Raw genomic sequence first — 27,390 nt, 5'->3', positions numbered from 1 at the left:
TGACACATCACTCAACTGTTGGATAATTTCTGCCATATATGCCTCTTGTTTCATTAGGACCAGGGCTCCACCCTTATCCGCACCTTTAATAGTTAACCCCTTCTTCTCTTTAATTGTTTTCAGTGAGGCCAAATCTGTATCAAATTTCATCTTTTGTTGCTGAAATACATAATCCGGTTTCACAAACAGATTTTCCACATCACTGAGAACTAATTCAAAAAATGTATTGACACTGTTGTCAATAATTTGTGGGTTAAATTCTCGGATTTTTCAAACCAACAGACTTACAGGTTAATATGTCATTCTCTTTCCTGCATATCCTAATATCATCTACATTAACTTCCTTATTAAAAAATAATTTTAGCTTAATAGATCTAAAGAACCTATGTAACTCTTGTTTAATTTGAAACAAGTTACCTTTGTTTACCGGGCAATATGACAACCCTTTATTCAAAAAAGAAACTTCTGTCTCAGATAGATTAATACCTGAAATATTGTGTACAATATTATCATTATCCATAACATCTTTATTACTGCAAGAAACATTGAAAAATTTCTCCGAAAATTGTCCATCTTGAACAATGTCCATGTTAGTGTTACAAAAAACGTTGCTGTATTGAGGATCTCTACATTCTGCAAAAAAGTCCCCATCATTTATCTTTTCAGTTTCCCTCTTAACTTCAATTTGCTTGGAGAACAGTGTCTCACTCACCCCATCCTGTGCGGTAATCAATGAGGCTGTCAGCCTCTCCCACGACTGTTCCACCGGGTCTGTTTGGCTTTTTTCGCACCCTGTGCTGACAGATATACACCTCCAGTGTTTTCTGCCACCCCTCCGGCGTCGCCATCTGACTCTTCTGTTAAAAAACAGACCAAGGACTCCGACTCACTTTGTGTGTCTCCCGGTGTACGACGTTTGTCCCGCCTCTGACGTGGAAAGCGTATCCACGGGGCTCCCCCCACTTCCATTCGCTGGGACCACCGATAGACATTAAAGTATTCAGTTAAAGTCACAGCATGTAACTGTAGTACTATTTGTTTGACACTGTCCTTTTCAAGCTTTTTACTCGATCTCTCTTTTGGGGGTACATTAAGAAAGTCACTCGACTTGGGGTCGAGTGCCAGTGAGCACCCAGGGCTGAGCATGTTACAGAGCCATGGGATGTGTACCCAGTCCAGTCTGAGAGTACAGTCCCCTTCCGTGTTTTGTATATGTCTAGGGTGATTACATAAGCCTGTGCACCCTTCACTTGTTCCCAGTTTGTTGGATTGAGAGCTTGAAATAGAAAAAATAAAAATAACTACCTTAAAAAAAGATAAGAAATTTTAAAACCTCTGGCGCTACAAAAAAAGTTTTTTTGTTGCTAAACTTGGAAAATAGAAAAAGTGGATGAATGTGATATGACCTACTTGGTTAAAAAACAATATTAAAATATTAAATATTATAAAACAACCTTTGGTCTTAGTGATAACTTAAACAACGTTTGCTTTATGTGCAAAAATATGTTTTTATTACATAAAATAAATAGACAAAATAAGAATGAAAATAAAAAATATGTATATGCAGATAAAAAATATATAGCTGATCAGCTAGTACAATTAAAAATGAATAAGTGCAGTACCAAAAAATAATAAAATAAACACAACAGAAATGTACAATAGGACTTGATCCAAAGAGAGTTCATAAGCCTTCAAGGGTTAATATGGATTAGATCCAGATCGGAACGAAATCAGAGACTCCTTCAACAGCTGAGAATGTCGAGTGCCAATTGTAGCTGGAAGGGAGCTGAAATGACAATGAATCCAAATCAAAAGAACAGCAGAGAACCAAAATTGAGGTGTTCAATTTTACTTACACCGTGTTTTGGTCTCTGCAGCAGCGGTCAGACAACAGTGGAAGCGGATGTTTCTTTAATGTAAAAGCCGATGTCGAATAACTGCTTCACTCAGGGATTCTCACAGTATCGAAGCCGGTCTGTAATGACTACGTCACGTAACGTCAGAGTGGGCGGAGCAACGCGTTTCAGCCCGTTCAGGGCCTTTGTCAAGCTCCTGCGCAGGGTTACACACAATTTTATCTAACCTTCTGGATTGAGAGCTTGCATTGTGTGGCTGTTTTAGGTTCCCAGGTTTTGGAAGGGACCTTGACGTTTTACCTAGGCTTGTCCCATTTGGCCAAATGCGGTAACTAACCCTTCCATTTTTGCTTTTAATCTTAGCTGAGAGCTTATAATCGAGTGCTGGACTTTCTCTGTGTGTTGTATTAATTTGTTTTGTAATATTCCCTATGGTTATATAGTTATATTGTAGCTAGCTTAGGTTTTATTTTTTATTTCAGGTAAGTTTGTATTTATTTTACCTAGGTAGACTAGTTAGTAAATAGTTATTAACTATTTAATAACTACCTAGTTAAAATAAATACAAAATTACCTGTGAAATAAAGCCTAAGCTAATTTACACTAAAACCTAAAATTACAAAAAATAAAAAAACCTACCATTACAAAAAATAAAAAACCTACCATTACAAAAAAAAAACAACGAAATTATCAAAAAAAAAATAAAAATTATTCCTATTCTAATACCCTTAAAAAAAAAACACCCCAAAATAAAAAAGCCTAATCTAAAATAAACTACCAAGGGTCCTTAAAAGGGCCTTTTGGGGGCCCTTAAAAGGGCCTTTTGTAGGGCATTGCCCAAAGTTAAAGAGCTCTTTTGCCACAAAAAAACACACCCCCTAACAGTATACAAACCCCCACCCCCAAACTACCAAGGGCCCTTAAAAGGGCTTTTTGGGGGGCCTTAAAAGGGCCTTTTGTAGGGCATTGCCCTAAGTTAAACAGCTCTTTTGCTACAAAAAAACAAACACCCCCTAAAAAAATATATTACACAAAATAACAAACAAATTATCAAAAATAATAAAAAATATTCATATTCTAATACCCATTAAAAAAAAACACCCCAAAATAAAAAACCTAATCTAGAATAAACTACCAATGGCCCTTAAAAGGGATTTTTGTAGGGCATTGCCCTAAAGATATCAGCTCTTTTTGTGAAAAGAAACTAAATCAAATACCCACTAACATTACAAACCCCCACTCCCCAAACCCACAAAATAAAAAAAAACTATCTGAAAAACCTAAGCTACCCATTACCCTGAAAAGGGCATTTGTATGGTCATTGCCCTTAAAAGGGCATTTAGCTCTTTTGCTGCCCAAACCCTAATCTAAAAATAAAACCCACCCAAAAAACCCTTAAAAAACCTAACACTAACCCCCGATGACCCACTTACAGTTTTTGAAGTCCAGCTTGAACGATCTTCATCCTGGTGGAGAAGTCCTCATCCAGGCGAGAAGTCTTCATCCAGACGGCCTCTTCAATCTTCATCCCGGCAGCGAGAAGTCTTCATCCAGACGGCCTCTTCAATCTTCATCCAGGTGGCGGAGCGGGGGTCCATCCTGAAGACATCCAGCGAGCATCCTCTTCATACGGTCGTCCCCGTACACTGAATCTTCAATGCAAGGTACGCGATTCAAGATGGCTTCCCTTGCATTCCTATTGGCTGAAAGATTTGAATCAGTCAATAGGAATTAGAGCTGCTATTGGTTGTTTAAATCAGGCACGAAAAATAAAAGAACAAGCAAGAGCACCGAAACCCAATGTCTCTTTCCTTTTCTCAGTTTATTTGGTATTACAACAAAAACAAACGAAAATAACAACGTTATGGTTGTCGGTTAAAAATGGCTATGTTGATAAATATTCACATTGCTATTCCGGAAAAGAACTGTCAGCACTAGTATTTGAATTCCAGTGGGAGAGGGGAAATACAAGCTGATGCGTTTCGTCTTGTGACCATAGTCCTAGCTGTTAAAAGTTTAAAATAAACCGCCCTATTTAAAGGGCTGCCCTCCCTCCCATTGGACCAAACCTGCACCAATAGGCGCACATAACATAACACTGTACTGTTTTTTACACAGACTATACAATATAGAATAACACCTTGAGCGGATCATATTATTAAAATTATCCCTTGTTCCTAAGCTGAACAATTTGATTCTGCTTAGATGATATTGAACTTGTGATCTAACTTTAAACATCGCAAACGACAGCTCTAAGCAGCTCTAATTCTATTGGATGATGAATCAGCCAATAGAATGAGAGCTGCTTAAATCCTATTGGCTGATTTGAACAGCCAATAGGATTTAAGCAGCTCTCATTCTATTGGCTGATTCATCATCCAATAGAATTAGAGTTGCTTAAATCCTATTGGCTGATTTGAACAGCCAATAGGATTTTAGCAGCTCTAATTCCTATTGGCTAATTCAAATCTTTCAGCCAATAGGAATGCAAGGGACGCTATCTTGAATCGCGCACCTTGCATTGAAGATTCAGTGTATGACGGCAACCGCATGAAGAGGATGCTCCATGCCGGATGTCTTCAGGATGGACTGGCTCCGCGCCGCCGGGATCAATATAGAAGATGCCGCCTGGTTGAAGACTGTAAGTGGATCGTCAGGGGTTACTTTTTTTGGGTGGGTTTTATTTTTAGATTAGGGTTTGGGCAGCAAAAGAGCTAAATGCCCTTTTAAGGGCACTGCCCATACAAATACCCTTTTCAGGGCAATAGGTAACTTAGGTTTTTTTATTTTGGCAGGATGGTTGGGTGGTGAGTTTTACTGTTGGGGGGTCTTAGCATTTTTTTTTACAGGTAGAAGAGCTAATATCTTTGGGGCAATGCTCTACAAAAGGCCCTTTTAAGGGACATTGGTAGTTTATTGTAGGCTAGGTTTTTTTTTATTTTGGGTGGGCTTTTTTATTTTGTTAGGGCTATTAGATTAGGTGTAATACTTTTTTATTTTTTATAATTGTGTTGGTTATTTTCCGTAATTTAGTGTTTGGATTTTTTTTAATGTGTAGCTTAGTTTATTTAATTGGTAGTTATTTAACGGGACATAATACTCATATGCTAAATCACTTGAAACTGATGCAGTATAACTGTAAAAAGCTGACAGGAAAATATCACCTGAGCATTAGACATGTGCGATTCATTTCGGATCGATTTGGAAATTCGGCCGAATTTCTTAAATTCGGAGATTCGAATCAATTCGAATTTCCGAATTGAAATAGTGCCGAATCTACCAAATAAATCTGAATTAGTTCGGATTTATTTGGTAGATTTGGATGGCCATGGATTACACTAGTATTGTACAGTATATTAGGTTATATCACTCTGCTATGGGTTACACCTAATATACAGTACATAATACTAGTCTAATACACAGCATATCCCACCTAACACATACCGAAATTTTGAATTTCCGAACCGAATTGAACCAAATCCAGCCGAATTTATTTGAATCCAAATGAATCATTCAAATTTTTCCGAATTCGAATCGATCTGAACCGAAATTTGAAAAAATCCGAATCGATCCGAAACAAATTTTTCGATCATGCACAAGTCTACTGAGCATCTCTATGTAAAAAAGAAAGATATTTTACCTCACAATTTCCTCAGCTCACCAGAGTAAGCTCTGTGTAAAAAGTTATAATTCAGCTGCTGCCCAGCTGCAGTTAAAAAAAAAAATGAAGAAATGAACTGCAGCCAATCAGCATCAACAGTGCTGAGGTCATGAACTCTTTTACTGTGATCTCATGAGATTTTACGTAACTCTCATGAGATTTAATAGTAAACTCCCTTAAACTGAATAGGGAAATAGCATGAGAGTGCACAAGGAGCAATCCCTTAGCTGTCCCGGGACAGATATACTGATTTGCTGCTTAGAAGTCCTTTACAATAGGATGTGGCTACTGAGGAACATTTGAGGTAAAATATTTTTTACATAGAGATGTTCAGGTGATATTTTCTAGTCAGCTTTTTACAGCAACGCTGCATCACTTTCAAGTGTTTCAGCATTTGGGTATCATGGCCCTTTAATTTTAGTTTAATAATTATATTAGTTTAATTGTTAGTTTAATTCTTAGTTTAAACTTAGTTTTTTTTAATTTGACAGGTAAGTTTAAATTTAATTTAAACTAGGGAAATTGTAATTTTATTATAACGTTAAGGGGGCGTTAGGTTTAGGGGTTACTAGTTTAAATTAGTTTATTGCAATGTGGGGGGCTTTCCGTTTAGGGGTTAATAGTTTAATTTATTATATTTCATTGTGGGGGACCTTTCAGTTTAGGGGTTAATAGGTTTATTATAGTGGCGGCGGTGTAGGGTTTAATAACTTTAGTATAGTTGGGGCGATGTGGGCGGACAGCAGATTAGGGGTTAATACTATTTAAATAGTGTTTGTGATACGGGAGGGCGGTGGTTTAGGGGTTAATAACTTTAGTATAGTGGTGACAATGTCGGGGAGCAGCGGAATAGGGGTTAATACATTTTATTAGTGGTGGCGATGCTGGGAGCGGCAGATTAAGGGTTAATAAATGTATTTTAGTGTTTGCTATGCGGGAGGGCCTCGGTTTAGGGGTTAATATGTAGTTCATGGGTGTTATTGTACTTTTAACACATTAGTTATGAGTTTTATGTTACAGCTTTGTAGCGTAAAACTCATAACTACTGACTTTAGATGGCATTACAGATCTTGTCGTTTTAGAGTGTAACGCTAGCTTTTTAGCCTCCCAGAAAACTTCGTAATACCAGCGCTATGGGAATCCCATTAAAAAACGTCATTTTTACGAGTGCGGTACTGACGTTGTGTTACTGGCTAAAAGGCTTGCGGTACACCTATACCGACAAGACTTGTAATGGCTGTAAAAAGCTGACAGGAAAATATCACCATATTTTCAGCGTTAAGAGCCGTAACGCACAACTCTTAATTTACCTGTATAAAAGGAAGATACTTTGGGCTAGATTTATTAACTTGCGGGCGGACATGATTCGATGCATCTAATCATGTCCGCACGACATTGATAAATGCTGACAGCATACGCTTTCAGCATTTATCATTGCACAAGCATTTCTAGTGAAATGCTTGTGCAATGCCCCCCTCTGCACATTTGCGGCCAATCGGCCGCTAGCAGGGGGTGTCAATCATCCCGATCGGGATGATTGCTGTCCGCCACCTCAGAGGTGGTGGATGAGTTAAGGAGCAGCGGTCTTAAGACCGCTGCTTCTTAACTTAAGTTTCCGGCGCACCTGAAACTTCGGAGGTAGATTGCAGCATCCGCTGCTTGATAAATCTACCCCTTTAACTAAAAATTTCTTCAACTCACAATAGTAAGTGCTCTGTGCACAATTATCCTTCAGCTATCAACTACATGTTGAAAAAATAACATCCAATCAGCTTAATCAGTACTGATGTCACACTTTCCTTTACTGTGATATCATGAGATTTCACTGAAATCTCATTAAATTTTACTGAAATCTCACAAGATTACATAATAAACATTTTTAAACTGAGGGAAATAACCTGATTGTGCCTGCACATGTCAAATGCTCGCTCTGCTCTAAGTCCCAGGATAAGCATCCTGATTGGCTGCTTAAAGTCCCTTTACAAAGGGATGTAAATACTGAGGAAGTTTTGCGGTAAAATGTTTTCTTCTTTTACATAGAGATGTCCAGGTGATGGTTTCTAGTTAGCTTTTTACAGATATGCTGCATCATTTTCAAGTGATTCAACATTTATGTATCAAGTCCTTAGAAATAGGCTTATCCAATTAAAATAAAAATCATAATTATAAGCTTGAATAAAAAAGTTCTAGTATGTAATCAATAGATTTTCTTATGGGAACAGGAGGAGGTGGCGCCTACGGCAGTCTGATGCATACAGAGTTTATATATTCGAAGAAATTGTGTTTTTATATGCTATCTTGATTATTGATTAATCATTATTGAGTATTTAAGACACCAGTGTCTCAGTTATATATATATATGTATATATTATTTTTTTTGACTGAATTAAATATTTTTATATATTTATTTCCACGAGTAAGAGTATTTCTGTGATTATTTATTTATTTTTTTGTACGCATCAGACTGCCGTAGGCGCCACCTCCACCTTTTTCCCATTTCTTTACACCCTTTCTTTTGTGAGAAGTGCAGCCAGTAAGGTAGGCCTTTCTGTTGCTATAACAAACAGTCCAAAACAATCCTTTTTTTAACCAATAGATTTTCTTATGCCTCTATAGTAGACACATTGTTGCTACTCTGGGTAATTACACTGACAATATTGTTTTTCTCTTTTCAGGGGAAAGAAAACAAGAGACAATCAATGGGTAAGTTGTATTATCCTAACACAGTAAAGGGTACTTTTAACATACACAATCCCTAGTAAAAAAAAGAATGATCTTCCTGGAGTCATTCAGAAGTGATCGATAACCCCAAACTAGTCATCAGAAGTCATTCTAATGTTTGCCCACAGGCCTAAATATTTAAATGAGATGACTCTAGAGGCATTCACTGGCTGTTCATGATTGTGAAGTAATCAGTAAGGTAATCTACTAATCATTCTGAAGTTATCACCCAGAATTTTGTACCTTAGCTAATGACTTTGCAAGCCTGATGATGTTTGATGATGTGCAAATTACTTCTAAAGTAGTTAAATGATCATCAAATGACTCAAGGATGGTCTCATAAGTAATCATGTTTGTCTTAGGAATAGTGCTGATCATACATAACATGCTTGTTCCACAGACAGAGCATCCAAGTCTCAGAAGTCCCTGCTGAAGTGGAAAAAGGTAATGAAAAACTTGTTTACCATTTTGTTATAAACAACACATGCTTGTCTATATGATGTGGGTAAGGATTTGTCAAATACAAAGGAAGTTTTGTTTAAACAAGTTTTATCTTTCCAGTGTCACTAGTTTCATCTGTGTTTCCAGTTTCTCTATACAGTCTTTTATTAAAGCCAACCTTTAGTAAATAGCTGTTTGATAAAAGTGGGATTACAGACACTGACATGTCTATTTTATTAGGAGACTGTACTCAATAATGATATTGACTCACTATGGCCCTGATGATCGTAAGTGCTGTCAGGCAGTGATATATTTAAAAGGGATCCAACGCAATGTCTAGAATGCTGGTGAAGTATTAAAAAGTGCTGACATTACTGTTTAAAGGAAGCATCACCGAGAGGCGTTTTACTATGCATCTCAATGGGTGGCAATGCTGGCGAAATATTCCAAGCAGCATTGGCAATGCAAATATTTAGCACACAGCCTAATAAATATACCTATGTATCCCTAAACTGAGATAACCCACCACCACAATCTAACCCTACACTTATTAACCCCTAAACTGCCAATAGCCCTTTGCAATAAACTTCCTAATCTATTTACCCCCAAACTAGCCCTACATTATTTAAAGGGATACTAAACCCATTTTTTTCTTTCATGATTCAGATAGAGCATGCAATTTTTTTTTCTCCAAATATGTTTTTATTGAGGTTTTGCGTAAAATATAACATACAATGATAGCCATACAGTGATAATGACATCAATTCAATATGCCAAAAGGATATTTTGAGAATAAACAAGAGAATGAACATAGGAAAACCTCAAATAACATAATATAGGCTTTACAAACCTCAATTTTACAATAGTAATAGCTTATGTTGATGACTATTTAGCTGGTCACTTATCAGCAACTTCACATGATAGTCATTTTGTTGGCCACACATGAGCCATGATCATATGGGTATTTGTCAGCGGATAAGCACCGCCCAGATATATGTAGTATAAGTGAAGTTAGCTACTGTAACTAATGTGCTAGTAAAATTCTAGTTTAAGAGTGATATTTTACGTTTGAAGGAGAGAAATAGATACAAGAAACTATCGCCTAGATTTAGAGTTGGGCGGTAGCCGTGAAAACCAGCGTTAGAGGCTCCTAACGCTGGTTTTAACGCCTTCTGGTATTTGGAGTCAGTCAGGAAAGGGTCTAACGCTCACTTTCCAGCCGCGACTTTTCCATACCGCAGATCCCCTTACGTCAATTGCGTATCTTATATTTTCAATGGGATCTTTCTAACGCCGGTATTTAGAGTCGTGGCTGGAGTGAGAGTTAGAACTCTAACGACAAAACTCCAGCCGCAGAAAAAAATCAGTAGTTAAGAGCTTTCTGGGCTAACGCTGGTTCATAAAGCTCTTAACTAATGTGCTCTAAAGTACACTAACACCCATAAACTACCTATGTACCCCTAAACCGAGGTCCCCCCACATCGCCGCCACTCTATTAAATTTTTTTAACCCCTAATCTGCCGACCGCCACCTACGTTATACTTATGTACCCCTAATCTGCTGCCCCTAACACCGCCGACCCCTATATTATATTTAATAACCTCTAATCTGCCCCCCACAACATCACCGCCAGCTACCTACAATAATTAACCCCTAATCTGCCGACCGCAAAGCGCCGCCACCTACGTTATCCTTATGTACCCCTAATCTGCTGCCCCTAACACCGCCGACCCCTATATTATATTTATTAACCCCTAATCTCCCCCCCACAACGTCGCCGCCACCTACCTACACTTATTAACCCCTAATCTGCTGAGCAGACCGCACCGCTACTATAATAAAGTTATTAACCCCTAATCCGCCTCACTCCCGCCTCAATAACCCTATAAGAAATAGTATTAACCCCTAATCTGCCCTCCCTAACATCGCCGACACCTAACTTCAAACATTAACCCCTAATCTGCCGACCGGAGCTCACCGCTATTCTAATACATTTTTTAACCCCTAAAGCTAAGTCTAACCCTAACACTAACACCCCCCTAAATTAAATATAATTTAAATCTAACAAAATAAATTAACTCTTATTAAATAAATTATTCCTATTTAAAGCTAAATACTTACCTGTAAAATAAACCCTAATATAGCTACAATATAAATTATAATTATATTGTAGCTATTTTAGGATTTATATTTATTTTACAGGCAACTTTGTATTTATTTTAACCAGGTACAATAGCTATTAAATAGTTAAGAACTATTTAATAGCTAAAATAGTTAAAATAATTACAAAATCACCTGTAAAATAAATCCTAACCTAAGTTACAATTAAACCTAACACTACACTATCAATAAATAAATTAAATAAAATACCTACAATTACCTACAATTAAACCTAACACTACACTATCAATACATTAATTAAATACAATACCTACAAATAAATACATTTAAATAAACTAACTAAAGTACAAAAAATAAAAAAGAACTAAGTTACAAAAAATAAAAAAATATTTACAAACATAAGAAAAATCTTACAACAATTTTAAACTAATTACACCTACTCTAAGCCCCCTAATAAAATAACAAAGCCCCCCAAAATAAAAAAATGCTCTACCCTATTCTAAATTAAAAAAGTTCAAAGCTCTTTTACCTTACCAGCCCTGAAAAGGGCCATTTGTGGGGCATGCCCCAAAGAATTCAGCTCTTTTGCCTGTAAAAAAAACATACAATACCCCCCCCCCAACATTAAAACCCACCACCCACATACCCCTAATCTAACCCAAACCCCCCTTAAATAAACCTAACACTAAGCCCCTGAAGATCTTCCTACCTTATCTTCACCTCGCCGGGTATCACCGATCGGTCCTGGCTCCGAAATCTTCATCCAACCCAAGCGGGGGCTAGACATCCATCATCCGGCGGCTGAAGAGGTCCAGAAGAGGCTCCAAAGTCTTCATCCTATCCGGGAAGAAGAGGCGATCCGGACCGGCAACCATCTTGATCCAAGCGGCATCTTCTATCTTCATCCGATGACGACCGGCTCCATCTTGAAGACCTCCACCGCGGACCCATCTTCTTCTTCCGACGACTTCCCGACGAATGACGGTTCCTTTAAGGGACGTCATCCAAGAGGGCGTCCCTCGAATTCCGATTGGCTTATAGGATTCTATCAGCCAATCGGAATTAAGGTAGGAAAATTCTGATTGGCTGATGGAATCAGCCAATCAGAATCAAGTTCAATCCGATTGGCTGATCCGATCAGCCAATCAGATTGAGCTCGCATTCTATTGGCTGAACGGAACAGCCAATAGAATGCGAGCTCAATCTGATTGGCTGATTGGATCAGCCAATCGGATTGAACTTGATTCTGATTGGCTGATTCCATCAGCCAATCAGAATTTTCCTACCTTAATTCCGATTGGCTGATAGAATCCTATCAGCCAATCGGAATTCGAGGGACGCCCTCTTGGATGACGTCCCTTAAAGGAACCGTCATTCGTCGGGAAGTCGTCGGAAGAAGAAGATGGGTCCGCGGTGGAGGTCTTCAAGATGGAGCCGGTCATCATCGGATGAAGATAGAAGATGCCGCTTGGATCAAGATGGTTGCCGGTCCGGATCGCCTCTTCTTCCCGGATAGGATGAAGACTTTGGAGCCTCTTCTGGACCTCTTCAGCCGCCGGATGATGGATGTCTAGCCCCCGCTTGGGTTGGATGAAGATTTCGGAGCCAGGACCGATCGGTGATACCCGGCGAGGTGAAGATAAGGTAGGAAGATCTTCAGGGGCTTAGTGTTAGGTTTATTTAAGGGGGGTTTGGGTTAGATTAGGGGTATGTGGGTGGTGGGTTTTAATGTTGGGGGGGGGGATATTGTATGTTTTTTTTACAGGCAAAAGAGCTGAATTCTTTGGGGCATGCCCTGCAAATGGCCCTTTTCAGGGCTGGTAAGGTAAAAGAGCTTTGAACTTTTTTAATTTAGAATAGGGTAGGGCATTTTTTTATTTTGGGGGGCTTTGTTATTTTATTATGGGGCTTAGAGTAGGTGTAATTAGTTTAAAATTGTTGTAAGATTTTTCTTATGTTTGTAAATATTTTTTTATTTTTTGTAACTTAGTTCTTTTTTATTTTTTGTACTTTAGTTAGTTTATTTAAATGTATTTATTTGTAGGTATTGTATTTAATTAATGTATTGATAGTGTAGTGTTAGGTTTAATTGTAGGTAATAGTAGGTATTTTATTTAATTTATTTATTGATAGTGTAGTGTTAGGTTTAATTGTAACTTAGGTTAGGATTTATTTTACAGGTAATTTTGTTATTATTTTAACTAGGTAACTATTAAATAGTTCTTAACTATTTAATAGCTATTGTACCTGGTTAAAATAATTACAAAGTTGCCTGTAAAATAAATATTAATCCTAAAATAGCTACAATGTAATTATAATTTATATTGTAGCCATATTAGGGTTTATTTTACAGGTAAGTATTTAGCTTTAAATAGGAATAAGTTATTTAATAAGAGTTAATTTATTTTGTTAGAATAAAATTATATTTAATTTAGGGGGGTGTTAGGGTTAGGGTTAGAATTAGCTTTAGGGGTTAAAAAATTTATTAGAGTAGCGGTGAGCTCCGATCGGCAGATTAGGGGTTAATACTTGAAGTTAGGTGTCGGCAATGTTAGGGAGGGCAGATTAGGGGTTAATACTATTTCTTATAGGTTTATTGAGGCGGGAGTGAGGCGGATTAGGGGTTAATACATTTATTATAGTAGCGCTCAGGTCCGGTCGGCAGATTAGGGGTTAATAAGTGTAGTTAGGTGGAGGCGACGTTGGGGGCGGCAGATTAGGGGTTAATAAATATAATATAGGGGTCGGCGGTGTTAGGGGCAGCAGATTAGGGGTACATAGGGATAATGTAGGTGGCGGGGGTGTACGGAGCGGCAGATTAGGGGTTAATAATAAAATGCAGGGGTCAGCGATAGCGGGGGCGGCAGATTAGTGGTTAATAAGTGTAAGGTTAGGGGTTCATGTTAGAGTGTTAGGTGCAGACGTAGGACGTGTTTCCCCATAGGAAACAATGGGGCTGCGTTAGGAGCTGAACGCGGCTTTTTTGCAGGTGTTAGGTTTTTTTTCAGCTCAAACAGCCCCATTGTTTCCTATGGGGGAATCGTGCACGAGCACGTTTTTGAGGCTGGCCGCGTCTGTAAGCACCGCTGGTATCTAGAGTTGCAGTGGCGTTAAATTATGCTCTATGCTCCCTTTTTGGAGCCTAATGCACTGAAAACCCAGCCATTCTGTGAACTCTAAATACCAGCGGTATTTAAAAGGTGCGGGGGAAAAAAAGCACGCGTAGCTAACGCACCCCTTTGGCCGCAAAACTCTAAATCTAGGCGTATACCTCTATATGGAGACATTAGCATTACACTCTGACCTCAGGTATAGATACTCTAGCACTGAGTGGCTGTGTATAATGACAATAATGTGAACATAATAGTGAAATATTAAAAATTCGGGTGGAACTAGTATGCAAAATACTGTCAAGTATTAAAAGCTAAATACCCATAGGAGATCAACATCATAGTCTAATATACATAGGAAAATCTTCTCAGTCATAGTTAATCAAATAGCCATTATACATTACTGTAAGGTACTAATGACTAACATGTATGGGATAAGTATGATACTTCATATCACTGTCTTGGGGGGGATAGATTGAGGTATATGGGATTTTGCAAATTACTTTGGAATATTGTTAGACTAGGAACTTTAGGGAGCTCACATAAGATGTTAACAAGAGGCTTTAGAATAGATTACTAGGAGCCAGGTCTATCTCTTTACCGAGAATTGCGAAAAAAAAAATGTATATCGACTGAACTATTTTAAGCATATAATAGGTGAAATACCTGAAATATAACATACAAACACAGGCAGACAGCAATATTATAAATTGAAAGCAGGAAATGTAAATCAGGTCTAAAACCTCCATTGTTGATAGAGTTAGGAACCCAAATAAAGTAGATGGCTCATTATGATGTTTAAAAGAAATCTCTATGAGCACATATAGCTTAATACATGTGATATAATAAAGATATACAAGCCACAGACAGATAACAAACTGGTGAAATGGTCTATAGACCTAACCAAAGTAAATAGATACCACAACAAGGTTTTTGACATTTTATTCACAGTGGGGCCTATTTATGAAAGGCCTGTCGGACATGATCCGATCAGCGGATCATGTCCGACAGACCTCGCTGAATGCGGAGAAAAATAAGCTCTCTGCATTCAGCATTGCACCAGCAGCTCTTGTGAACTGCTGGTGCAACGCCGCCCCCTGCAGATTCGCGGCCAATCGGCCGCTAGCAGGGGGGTGTCAATCAACCGGATCGTATTCGATCAGCTTGAATTGCAGAGATGTCTGTCCGCCTCCTCAGAGCAGGCGGACAGGTTTTGGAGCAGCGGTCTTTAGACCTCTGCTCCATAACGTGTGTTTCTGGCGAGTCTGAAGGTTCGCCAGAAACACGGGCCCTCAAGTTCCATACGGAGGTTGATAACTGGACCCTCCATATCTCATGTGCGTTTGCCTTAAGAGACCCATAAACATTTTGTGGGAAACGGAATAGATAGTAAATCGCTAGTTACTCGGTCTATCTCTGTAACAGAAAATCCTACTGCCCACGTATTTGGATTAAGCAATATTAGTTGTGTAACACGTGGAAATCCAAAAAAACAATAATATGATAACACAAAGCAAACAAACATATAGAACCATATAGTGGATAAATGCAAAGGAACAGTTGGAGAAACTGCATAACATGCAATCTCTGACTCATCTGACTGTAGGTAGTTCTAGCGTCAACCCTCTCCTCTACGGCAGAACTTTGGAAAGTCTATTAGTACCATCAAAGTATCTGTCCCGAATATATCTAGTAGGATAGTGACGCCCATTTCAGATCGGATAGTACCTTCTTCTGGGCCCACTTCACCGGAGGGTGTCTCAGGAGCGCTGCGATGGAGGGTACCTGGGTAGGACTCTGGAGGACCGACCGCATCCCTCCAGGTAACCACCCAAAAAGAGTCACAAAGATCAGAAGAAGATGCAGTCACCCTCCTGTTAGTTGCCGGTGTAAGTACTTTCAACTCCCGACAATCATATTGAGGCGTTGTACCAGCAGCCAACATTTGCTGGCTGTGTGTTAATACAATTGAGTCAATTGTTTTCATGCACGTCTCCTGCTCCTCTCTCCTCTCCGTCAAGCAAATAGCTCCCATATGTGGACAATCCGCTAGCTGGGTAGTCTGCAACGCCACAACCACTTCTGACTGAGCACAAATTGGGGCGGCCAGAACCGGCCCTGCAGCAAGTATTGGAAGATTCATAGAGGTTCCTTGATGTATAAGTGATATCAGGTCAGTAAAGTTGCAATATATTTGTTGCTCAAGTTTAGCGATTAGGATGTGTAGTTCTGTTTGTGGTATCTCTCCCTTTAGAGTAGACATGATGAGCCTGTTAACCCCAATGCTCATGGGGGAGGGGGGGGGGTTGATGAAGTATGTAGAAGGCTGAGGCCTAATTTCTCTGCAGCGTAGTTTTGGATTATAAGATCTTAGAGGTGTCAATATGTATCTGAACAGTTGCGCTCTATAAAGATAATAATAGTCCCGAAAGCAAGTGTTTCTATAAGAATCCAAAGATATTCAAACGATAGTAGGAATTTCTTCTGGAGCTTCAAATAATGCGACTTAATATGGCCTCCACCTAGGCACGCCCCCTACAGCATGCAATTTAAGCAACTTTCTCATTTACTCCTATTATCAATTTTTCTTTGTACTCTTGCTATCTTTATTTGAAAAAGAAGGCATCTACGCTAAGGAGCCAGCTAATTTTTGGTTCAGACCCTGGACAGCATTTGCTTATTGGTGCTGTCCAATCAGCAAGGACGACCCAGGTTGTGAACCAAAAATGGGCCGGCTTCTAAACTTACATTTTTGCTTTTCAAATAAAGATAGCAAGAGCATGAAGAAAACGTGATAATAGGAGTAAATTAGAAAGTTACTTAAAATTGCATGCTCTATCTGAATCATGAAAGAAAAAAAATTGTGTTTAGTCTCCCTTTAACTACCTAACAGCTAACCACCCCCCCGAGACCCCAAACCTAACACCCCCTAAGTTACACAAAATAACAAACACTAAATTTACTGAAAATAAAGAACACATTACCAAAAAAAAAGCACTACCAAAAATAAACATCCTACAGTTATGCCTATACAAAAACTAAAGTCCCCTTTAAAAAAAATAAAAAAAAATCCCCCCACCCAAAAAAAAACAACCTAACACTAAAAGTTACTTTAGCAATAGCCCTTAGAAGGGCTTTTTGTAGGGTATTGCCCTAAAGGGATTTAGCAAATTTTCACTTAAAACCTACAGTTTCATTCTACAATAAAAGTAACCCCCCCAAATTTTTTTTTATCTAATATAACCTACTCTAAAAGTTTCCCTACCAAAAAATTTTGTGGGAGGGGGGCAGAAAAAGAGCTATGTTCACTTTAGGGCACTGCCCTTTCAAAAGCTCTTTACAAGACAATAATTAATTTTAGAATAGGGTTATTTTTTATTATTGCAAAAGAGCTGCAATAATTTTAGGACAATGCCCTAACAAATGCCCTTTTAGAGGCATTTTTTTCGGGGGGGAGGGGGTTACTTTTATTGGAGAATGGGGTTGTAATTTTTATGGGAAAACAAGTTAAATCCCTCTGGGGTAATGCTCTACAAAAAGCCCTTCTAAGGACTATTGCTAAAGTAACTTTTATTGTTAGTATTGTTTTTTTTTAGGTTTTTTTAAGGTCGATGTCGATGCTTTGAATATCAGGGCCTCTCTGTTAATATTAAGCAATCTGTAGATTAAAATAACAATGGGTATTTATGCTGAAAATTAATATATTTTACTGTAAGATGGAGATATTAAACACTTTGAGATTGTAATATTAATCGTTTATATCAAAGGAATATAAAGATTTAACTTGAAATGTGCCAGGGTGCATTTAAATTTTAAACAGAAACATTTTTTCATTTTTGCAGTTAGCAAAAATGCTTCTAGTAAATGTATTTACTGAGTGTTTTTCCAGCTGCATTTGTACATATACTGTGAGGGCACGTGCACAACTATTCAAACACTACACCTTATCAGTGTCAGCAGTATGACCCTCATGAAGTCTTCACAAACACAATACATACCACCACCAGATCTCTGAACTTGAATATCAGTGCAACGGCACTCAGAGCTAATGGGTTCTAGTTATATATGTGCGGACAGACATGATCCGCTATTGCGAACCATGTCTGCCGCACATTGATAAATGACGACAGCATATGCTGCCAGCATTTATCATTGCACCAGCAGTTCTTGTGAACTGCTGGTGCAATACCACCCCCTGCAGATTCGCGGCCAATAGGCCGCTAGCAGGGGATGTCAATCAACCCGATCGTACATGATTGGGCAGATTGCTAGATGCCGCCTCAGAGGCGGCGTATGAGTTTAGGAGCAGCGGTCTTAAGACCGCTGCTTCTTAACTCCTGTTTCCGGCGAGCCTGAAGGCTCGCGCGGAAACAAGGGGAAACAGGGGCCATTCGGCCCTTGTTAAATAGACCCCTATGTGTGTATTCCACTGAAAAACAATATGTTTTGTTAGAAACATTTTTCCTGATAGACAAATACTGAAAAAGTGATTCTATTTAAAATTGAAATGCACCCATGGACATTTTTTTTTTTAAATAACAATTTTTATTGAGGTATAGTGTATCAACAAAACAAAACAGAACATATGTCCAGATACAACACAGACTTGGAAAAAAAAAGCACTTATACAATTCTCAATAGACTTGACCTAATACATTTGGATACCAGCATTGTAATCAAAATAACCATGTTTAAACGGCAGTGATACAAACTACCTACGGGTGAGGGCTTTTACCATATAATATGGCAAAGTCCCTGGTAGGAGAATAGTGTCTGGCATGGTTTATAAGAGTGTATCTAAGATGTAGATCATAAAATGTATGAGCTAGTGTATAATATGTATGAGCAGCTGGAACATATAATAGTGAAACCTCGATGTGACGAACCAAGGTTATCCAACCCTGCGCTAGTCACTTATTTGGCACAGAAAGGGTTTTCAGCCCCCTTTTCTGTCACCTATAGGTCACAATCTAGCCACACCAGGCAAGCTTGTGATTCAGTTTAGTGGGTGCAAGAGTTAATTCGCACTCCCTTAATCTGTACTAGACGTAAGAGAAATGCCCAACACTCCCTTTTAATGACACCCACAATAAACTATAAATCCTATAGCTCAAATACTGCCACCACTTAAAATTTATTAAAGGGAAAATCTTAAGGAAAACCCCAGACTTTACACATTAACTCTAGAAATACAATTTAGCAGAAAATAACCTAAATTATACAGTTCTAATATTCCAGTCTCTTTCAGTAACGTGGTTCAATTATTAGACAAAGGCAAAACTTTATAATAAATAAAGGAATTATTTATTATGCCAAAAATATTATGCACAATGCATTATTAATAAAAAGTTGTTACAAATAAAATTACACACGCAAACAGTGTTTTAAAATAAAAAGGAGAAAAACAGAATTGAATACTTTACTAGTTTCAAGATCTGCGCCAGGGGCTGGCATGAAAATGATGGCTACTTACTTCTGTACAGCAGCTCCCCTTGTAAGAATGACACTCTTATTGTTAAAAAATAAGATTCTTAAACCCTACTTTTCAGAGATCAGGTTGCTTAACCACACCCTCCTGGGCGGGCTAAGAAACCCCCTGTCTTTACAACCTTCAATAGACTAATTTCTTGCCTGAATTTATACAATCCATTATCATTCCTGCTAGGTAAGAAATTTCTATATTTACATATGTAGAACCTTTTAGTTTTATTGGGAGAATCGGTTTGATATCAAATATGCCATAGGTTGTCATATTTACCTTCCTTTAAGGGTATAGCAGTTTTAACACACATATATACATAACCCATGTCCCTTTTGTTGACCTCCTCATGAGATGTGCTGGGGGGCCCTGTTCTAAATCATGCCCTGCCGCTGACAGCTTAGGCCATAAAAGTCTGTCCTGTTTACACTGCCAAGCATTTATGATGCTCCTGGCACTTCAAAGAAGACACAAACACAATTCTTCTTGAAAAACAAATAACTGTTTTGAGTCCAAGCTACACAAAGTTAACTCCTTAGCAGCTGAATCCTGAGATATTCGTTACACCTCCCCCAATAAGAGACGCAAAAGGGGGTGGCTACAAGCCACTCCCAATGCGTATCAAAAGGAGCTTCCCCTTGCGGTGAGAACACCATTGCCAGACAGATTGCACCTAGCAGTTTTGGCAGCAGGATGCCCTCCTTTTAAAAGTGACACACTAGTTGCTCTACCCAACCAATTGAATATATTGCAGGGCCCCTCCCATGCAGCCTCTAGTTTGTTCTGTCTCATGGGCGTGAGTACAAGAACATTATGGACCATCTCACACACTCCCTCTCTGGCAGTAAACTCTTGCAACTGTTTTTGTGCGAATATGGCATCTCTCGGTTTTTCAGGTACCTTCCCCAATAAGGTTTGCATCTTATCCATGAATAACACATCATCCCCTGTTACAGAGGTGCCTGTGAAACCTAGTGTCTTGCTACCTATGGTGTGCTCTCTAAACATATTGTGTGCTGTCAGTTGCTGCTTAACTACCATAGGCTCTTGCCCTCCCACTGGAGTAGAATTCCTGTACTCCTGCACTCTGTTATGGTTGGTAGGGGGTTGACTAACTGCCCCCCTCCTCCTCACTGTGCGTTCTAACTGCTGAGCCTGCTGGGGACATTGATGCTGCACATCTATCAGTGTATTTGCTGAATGGCACTGTGGGGCTGTGTAAATACACTTCTCTGTACTCCTCCCCCCTGTGCCTGCAGTCTGTGTCAGTCTCTGTCCCCTAGCCTGTGCAGTCTGTTTATAGGTCACAGCCGAGGTTACTGGTGTCTCTGTCACCCACAATTTTTCACACTCACTCTGGGGGTCTCTCAAAGAGTATTCTGTACCCTCCTCCCCCACACACTCTGACATCTGTGGCTTTGCTGCTTCTGTCATAGAGTGGGCTAGTTTGCCCCCTGCTCTCTCTCACAGTCAGTCTGCCACTTTGCATAATCACACAGAATCTGGGATCCTTTTGACACTGGTGCAGACAAGCACACATCTTCCTTCTGCCATTTATCCCAACTATTGTGTCTTTTCACAGGGTATGGAATTGTCCCTGGCAGAGACTGGCACACATCATCCAGCGGCCCAGTCACCCAGTCATTCTCTCCCCCGTCAATCTCACCTCCTTCTATAGAATCCACTGATTCAATCACAGACAGACATGCACCCCTCATCTGCCTTCTCTCACAGACAAGTTCTTCCCGTACAGCTAAACTTGGTTCCGGCACAGACAGACCCACACAGTCTATCTGCCTTTCTCCCCCATCGGTCTCACCCTGTACAGCTAACGGTAATTCTGCCGATACTGCTGGTTTAAGTACAGGAAGACACACACCGTCTGTCTGTCGTTCTCCCCAGTCAGTCCCTTCTCTTACAGATTCACCTCTCAGCACAGACACCCCCAGTTCAGGCACAGCCCTGCGCACACACGCACTCTGTCCTCCCTCCTGGTCATAATGTCTCTGAGCATTTTTACACACAGCCATTTCCACATAAGGGTCTGCAACTAATGTCACTAGGTCACATGTAGCATTGTCAGGCACATAAAGAGATAACAATCTACCCAAATCAGTACCCAGTAAAACATCATTAGGAATATTTTCAGATACCCCCACATTTCTTAAACCTCTCCCCATTCCCCAATCAAGATATATACGTGCCATAGGCACTGCAAGTTTCATTCCCCCAATCCCTTTAACTGCTAGAGTCTTTCCAGGGATAATGTCCTCAGAGTTCACTAGCTTTGGATGCACCATAGTCACTTCTGCACCTGTGTCCCTTAGCCCTAGGGTTACCTTATCTCCAACAGTCACAGGTTGCAAGTTCTCATGGTTGTTTTCCTCTGGACAGGTAACAAACAAAACAGATGCTGGTACTTCTGAGGGATTACTCCCTCCACCTGATTGCCCCAAATTAATCCTCTCTGGGCAAGTGGAGCTGATGTGGCCCACTTTGTTGCAAGCAAAACATCTGCGGGTATCCCCCTGCCCAGATGCAGCACTCGCCCCTCCTTTCCCAGAGGGAGCAGACACACTGGATAAAGGCACAGCAGGTTTTGTGAAGGGGGGTCGTGCAGCAGCTCCTTTACAGGTGGATCCCCCCTTAAAAAAGGATTTCCTCCCATTCTCTGGAGACCTGTTAGCTGTGTAAAAATCAGCCAGCTCGCCAGCTTCCAATGCTGTTATGGGCTTCCGATCTAAAACCCATTCTTGAACTCCGGCTGGGCACAGCTGCATAAATTGCTCCTTCACCATCAAATCTTCCAGCTCCTCCATAGTGGCAACTTTTACTCCTCTGACCCACTGTTTAAAGGCTGTCATCAAGTTCCCAACAGCTGTAATTTAGCTCTCTGACAAACCTTTCTGCAGAGAACGGAATTTCTTTCTGTAAACTTCAGGAGTAAGATTGTATCTCCTCTGCAGTGCAGCTTTAATGGAATCATAGTCCTGATCAAACTCTGGGGGTAGTTCAGCAAACGCCTCCAGTGCAGGACCTTTCAGGCCAGGGGTAAGGTACTTGGCCCACTGCTCCCTTGGCAACTAGAACTGTCTGCAAACTTTCTCAAAGCTACGCAGGAATACATCCACATCTCCATCTTTCTCCAGGGTGGGAAAATTCTCTGCACGCACTCTGGGAGCAGGGGGGTCTCTAGGTTCACTAACAACAGGTGAGACCATCCCTCTCTCCAACTGTGCAAGCTGTAGCTGATACTCTCTCTCCGCCTGTCGTTCAGCAGCCTGTCTTTCAGCTGCCAGAGCCTCTCTCTCAGCTGCCAGAGACGCCTGTCTCTCAGCCACAGCAGCCTGTCTTTCATAAAACTTTGTAATCAGTTCCATGCGCAAACTTGCATCCACTGAGCCCATATGTTTAAAAACAGTTTGCAAATAACAGTCCAATGGATCCCCAGATCCTGATGAATCACCGCCCACAGCTGCAGACATCTCTCCTGAGACTTCAACTGGTGTGATTTGGCTGTTTTCATATTCAACAAGAGCTTGTATTAGTAAATCTTTGTTCTTTGAACGTATTGGAATATACCGCTCCTGGCATAGGAGTATAAGTGCCTCTCTAGATCGCTGCTCGTATGCCTCCATAGCAAAAATAAAATAGAAAAGAAAAACAGAGAATAGGGAAGGGGACTGTTTGCAATGTGTGACTATATAATGCAATGAGTTTTAGCCTTTGGAAATTGTAAGAAACAATTTCTTTTAGTACCGGGATTTTCACACTAGCAAATCCACAAGCACTAAAATCTAATAATAAAAAAAATTATCTACACCGCTGCCCACCAATTTGTGACGAACCAAGGTTATCCAACCCTGCGCCAGTCACTTATTTGGCACAGAAAGGGTTTTCAGCCCCCTTTTCTGTCACCTATAGGTCACAATCTAGCCACACCAGACAAGCTTGTGATTCAGTTTAGTGGGTGCAAGAGTTAATTCGCACTCCCTTAATCTGTACTAGACGTAAGAGAAATGCCCAACACTCCCTTTTAATGCCACCCACTATAAACTATCAATCCTATAGCTGAAATACTGCCACAACTTAAAATTTATTAAAGGGAAAATCTTAAGGAAAACCCCAGACTTTACACGTTAACTCTAGAAATACAATTTAGCAGAAAATAACCTTAATTATACAGTTCTAATATTCCAGTCTCTTTCAGTAACGTGGTTCAATTATTAGACAAAGGCAAAACTTAATAAAGGAATTATTTATTATGCCAAAAATATTATGCACAATGCATTATTAATAAAAAGTTGTTACAAATAAAATTACACACGCAAACAGTGTTTTAAAATAAAAAGGAGAAAAACAGAATTGAATACTTTACTAGTTTCAAGATCTGCGCCAGGGGCTGGCATGAAAATGATGGCTCCTTACTTCTGTACAGCAGCTCCCCTTGTAAGAATGACACTCTTATTGTTAAAAAATAAAATTCTTAAACTCTACTTTTCAGAGATCAGGTTGCTTAACCACACCCTCCTGGGCGGGCTAAGAAACCCCCCTGTCTTTACAACCTTCAATAGACTAATTTCTTGCCTGAATTTATACAATCCATGATCATTCCTGCTAGGTAAGACATTTCTATATTTACATATGTAGAACCTTTTAGTTTTATTGGGAGAATCGGTTTGATATCAAATATGCCATAGGTTGTCATATTTACCTTCCTTTAAGGGTATAGCAGTTTTAACACACATATATACATAACCCATGTCCCTTTATTGACCTCCTCATGAGATGTGCTGGGGGGCCCTGTTCTACATCATGCCCTGCCGCTGACAGCTTAGGCCATAAAAGTCTGTCCTGTTTACACTGCCAAGCATTTATGATGCTCCTGGCACTTCAAAGAAGACACAAACACAATTCTTCTTGAAAAACAAATAACTGTTTTGAGTCCAAGCTACACAAAGTTAACTCCTTAGCAGCTGAATCCTGAGATATTCGTGACACTCAATTTTTTTTTTCTTCCCCATTTAGGGGAAGAGGAAGACAGCGGACCAAAGCCACTTTAGATGAAAGGAGAGGGGGGGGGGGGCGGAGGCGATCAGGGTATTAGTCTGGGGTGGGGTTTGGGTCTCTAAGTACAGTTCCAAATGATAGTCTAGTACGGTATAGAATACAGCATGTAAAAGGAAATATGTCAACAAAGACATTAATGCGCCTAAATACTCCATAAGGGGGTTGATATATATATCTATTGTATATACCGCTATCAAAGGCTTAGGAAACCTTGAGAACAAACTACCTTCAATTTATACCAATAAATTTGTGCATAATAAATAAACTTTTGTAACTTTCTATATTTGTTTTTGTTCACCATAAGATGGGGTATTTACAGACCAGGATTAACTTATAAGAAGTTATAGGCGCTTCTGTGAAAATTCAGCATTCCCCAGTTACAAAGTTAGCAGCTCAAGACATATGGGGCTGGGGAGGTGAACTGAGATCTGCCATGATATAGGTCTTCTGCTAACGTACCAGGAGTAATGCAAACAAAAAGAAAAATAACAGTGTGATAACTTTTAGGATAGGCATAGTAGGGGGTAACTATTATGAGAGGAAACATATCTGTTGTGCAGATCTGTAATGAGGAGAGACAATATATAGCTGAAGTAGTATTCCATCAGTATTCAACGTAACTAAATAGTACGGCTGACTTGAGTTAATATGCATTAAAATATATGGGTACTTAAATATAATACACAATCATAACAGTAGTGATAAAGCATTACAAATGATATCATAACAACTCAAAAAGTATTACAAAGAATGTACTGGTATACAGCTAGAAACATATATGAAGACCTCATGAGCATTAATGCCATCAGATTTATGGTGTTTATGGAATGGGGAAAGTATAACATACTGAATTAATATGGCAAAATTAGCCCAAAGCATAGACAGCAGATAAGTAGATGGTAAACCCTGAAAAAACTATAGATTAGGGTATAAATGAGGCTATATGAGGGTTCACCTAGTTTTATGGTATATGATAGGTAGGAATCCCACTTGTGTCAAAGGTGATCAAATCCTAATTTAAAACTTTCAAAGTCCCTATACTGCACATAGTTAATCCAGTATCAATGGAAAATGTAGGTTATGTAGAAGGGTGGGGATGTTAAGGAGAAATAAGCCCTATTCCCAAAAGAATAATTATCATAGAATTCCAAGCCTAAAATGGGCGTGAGTAGTGGTGGCTATAACCCTATAATATTAGCATGGACCCTTGGGGAGAGCATAGTGAATGATCAGAGATATTAATAAAAAAAAAAAAAAAAGGCTTAAACTAGATGTGGGGCTAAGTGGTTGCATATAAATGAGTCTGCTGGTACTGAATCTTAAAGTGAATGTAAAGTGAACAGTATCACTTATCCTCATATTATCAAGGGCAATAAATCAGGAGGACTTTAATTCATCATTTTTTTCTATTTTCATTCAAAATCAAAATATATACTTTTTTACCTAATTTTCGGAGCCACAATTCCTCCGCCCGCCATTTTGTCCCTCATTTTCTAATTGATTGACAATTGTTTTTTCCAATCTGCTCCCCTACCCCGTGGCGTTCAACCCCTTTTGTAAAACGGCATGCGCTGCTTCTGCGCATGCATAAGTAAAAGAGGGATTCCGAAGCATAGAGCATCCACGACACACGCATGCGCGCGTCCACGACACACGCATGCGCTAAACCACCAAATACAAATGTTTGCGTTTGGAATCGGGAACGCATGCGCAGATTAACACACAAAGTTCTGCACGCATGCGCAAATTAAGGACTCCGCGGGGACGCGCTTCAGAGGTACATAATAGAGCGGGTGGGACCTCTCTATACGTCACAGTCTGCAAATCAAGAAAGTGCCAGATGGGAGGAGTTAATCAACAAAACTGAGCTAAGTTTGGTGTTAAAAATATATTATTAAAACTTGTGACGCCCAGTGACAATGTACCATCATATGTTTATAAATGGAATTCAGACTTGAATACACATATAGACCCCAAAGTTTGGGAATCAATATTTCACATGCACAAAATCTCTTTGATTTCTGCAAACATACAAGAAATGAATTTTAAATTCATTTCAAGATGGTACTTGACCCCTGTCAGAATCCGACAAATATATAAAAAACTAATGGGAAGTGTTGGAGGGGTTGTGGGGGGGAGGCTGACCTCCTGCACATATGGTGGACATGCGATAGGATTGCCCCCTTCTGGGCAGCGGTACTAGCTTTTATTAAGAATAAATTCTCCCTTTCACTGCCTTTGAGGCCAGAAATTTTGCTCTTCCACCAACTGCCCAGGTCTGAAGAAGCATCACTTCTACCACTGCTTATAATTTTCCTTAATAGCGCCAAAACACTTATCCCCCAGAGGTGGAAGTCGCCATTAGTCCCCAATTTAAACAATTGGATAACCCAGGTCACACACATTTTAAATTTAGAAAGAAGACATTATTGGGAACAGGGTAAAATAACAATACATGAGTTGATGGTAACGAAGTGGGAAGCAGCTATATCTGTGTGATTGCTCCCTCCCCTCCCCCCTTTTTTTTTTTTCTCTCTCTCTCCCTCTCTCTTCCCCTCCCCTACTCCCTTTTCTCTCCATGTAACGCTTCTTCTTTTTCTTTCTCATCTATCCTTTACATCGGCTCTATAAGATGTATAATATAATAATGTACAGAGTCAAGGGCCGTAGAGTATCTTTGTTTACTGTATTAGTTAATAAGGTTATTTAAATCGGGGACAGTTAAGTCCCGGTTAGAAATTTAGAAATTAAGAATGTTATAATTCTATTATAGAAACTGTTATAAAAGGAAAAAATGGAAAAGATAGAGCGAAACAGAATGTACAGTGTATTTATAGCACCTCCGAGGAGGAATCAATGTAACCATACCAATGTATAAGCTGTATGTGATAACACTGCTGTACTCTGCTATTTTATACAACAATAAAGCTC

General features: G+C 39.5%; 1 protein-coding gene across 2 annotated transcripts in view; it reads left to right on the top strand.

Annotated features, from left to right (window-relative positions):
- Positions 1–27,390, top strand: part of LOC128663791 (uncharacterized) — a 331,967-nt gene that overhangs the window by 288,439 nt on the left and 16,138 nt on the right. For both annotated transcript variants that reach the window (XM_053718293.1, XM_053718294.1), the window contains exons 6-7: positions 8,193–8,220; positions 8,639–8,682. In XM_053718293.1, coding sequence (XP_053574268.1) covers positions 8,193–8,220; positions 8,639–8,682 — 72 coding nt within the window. The remainder of the gene's footprint in view (positions 1–8,192; positions 8,221–8,638; positions 8,683–27,390) is intronic.

The sequence above is a fragment of the Bombina bombina genome, chromosome 6, assembly GCF_027579735.1.
Source record: "Bombina bombina isolate aBomBom1 chromosome 6, aBomBom1.pri, whole genome shotgun sequence".
Classification (NCBI taxonomy): Eukaryota; Metazoa; Chordata; class Amphibia; order Anura; family Bombinatoridae; genus Bombina; species Bombina bombina.
This window is presented reverse-complemented; position numbering and strand designations above follow the sequence as displayed.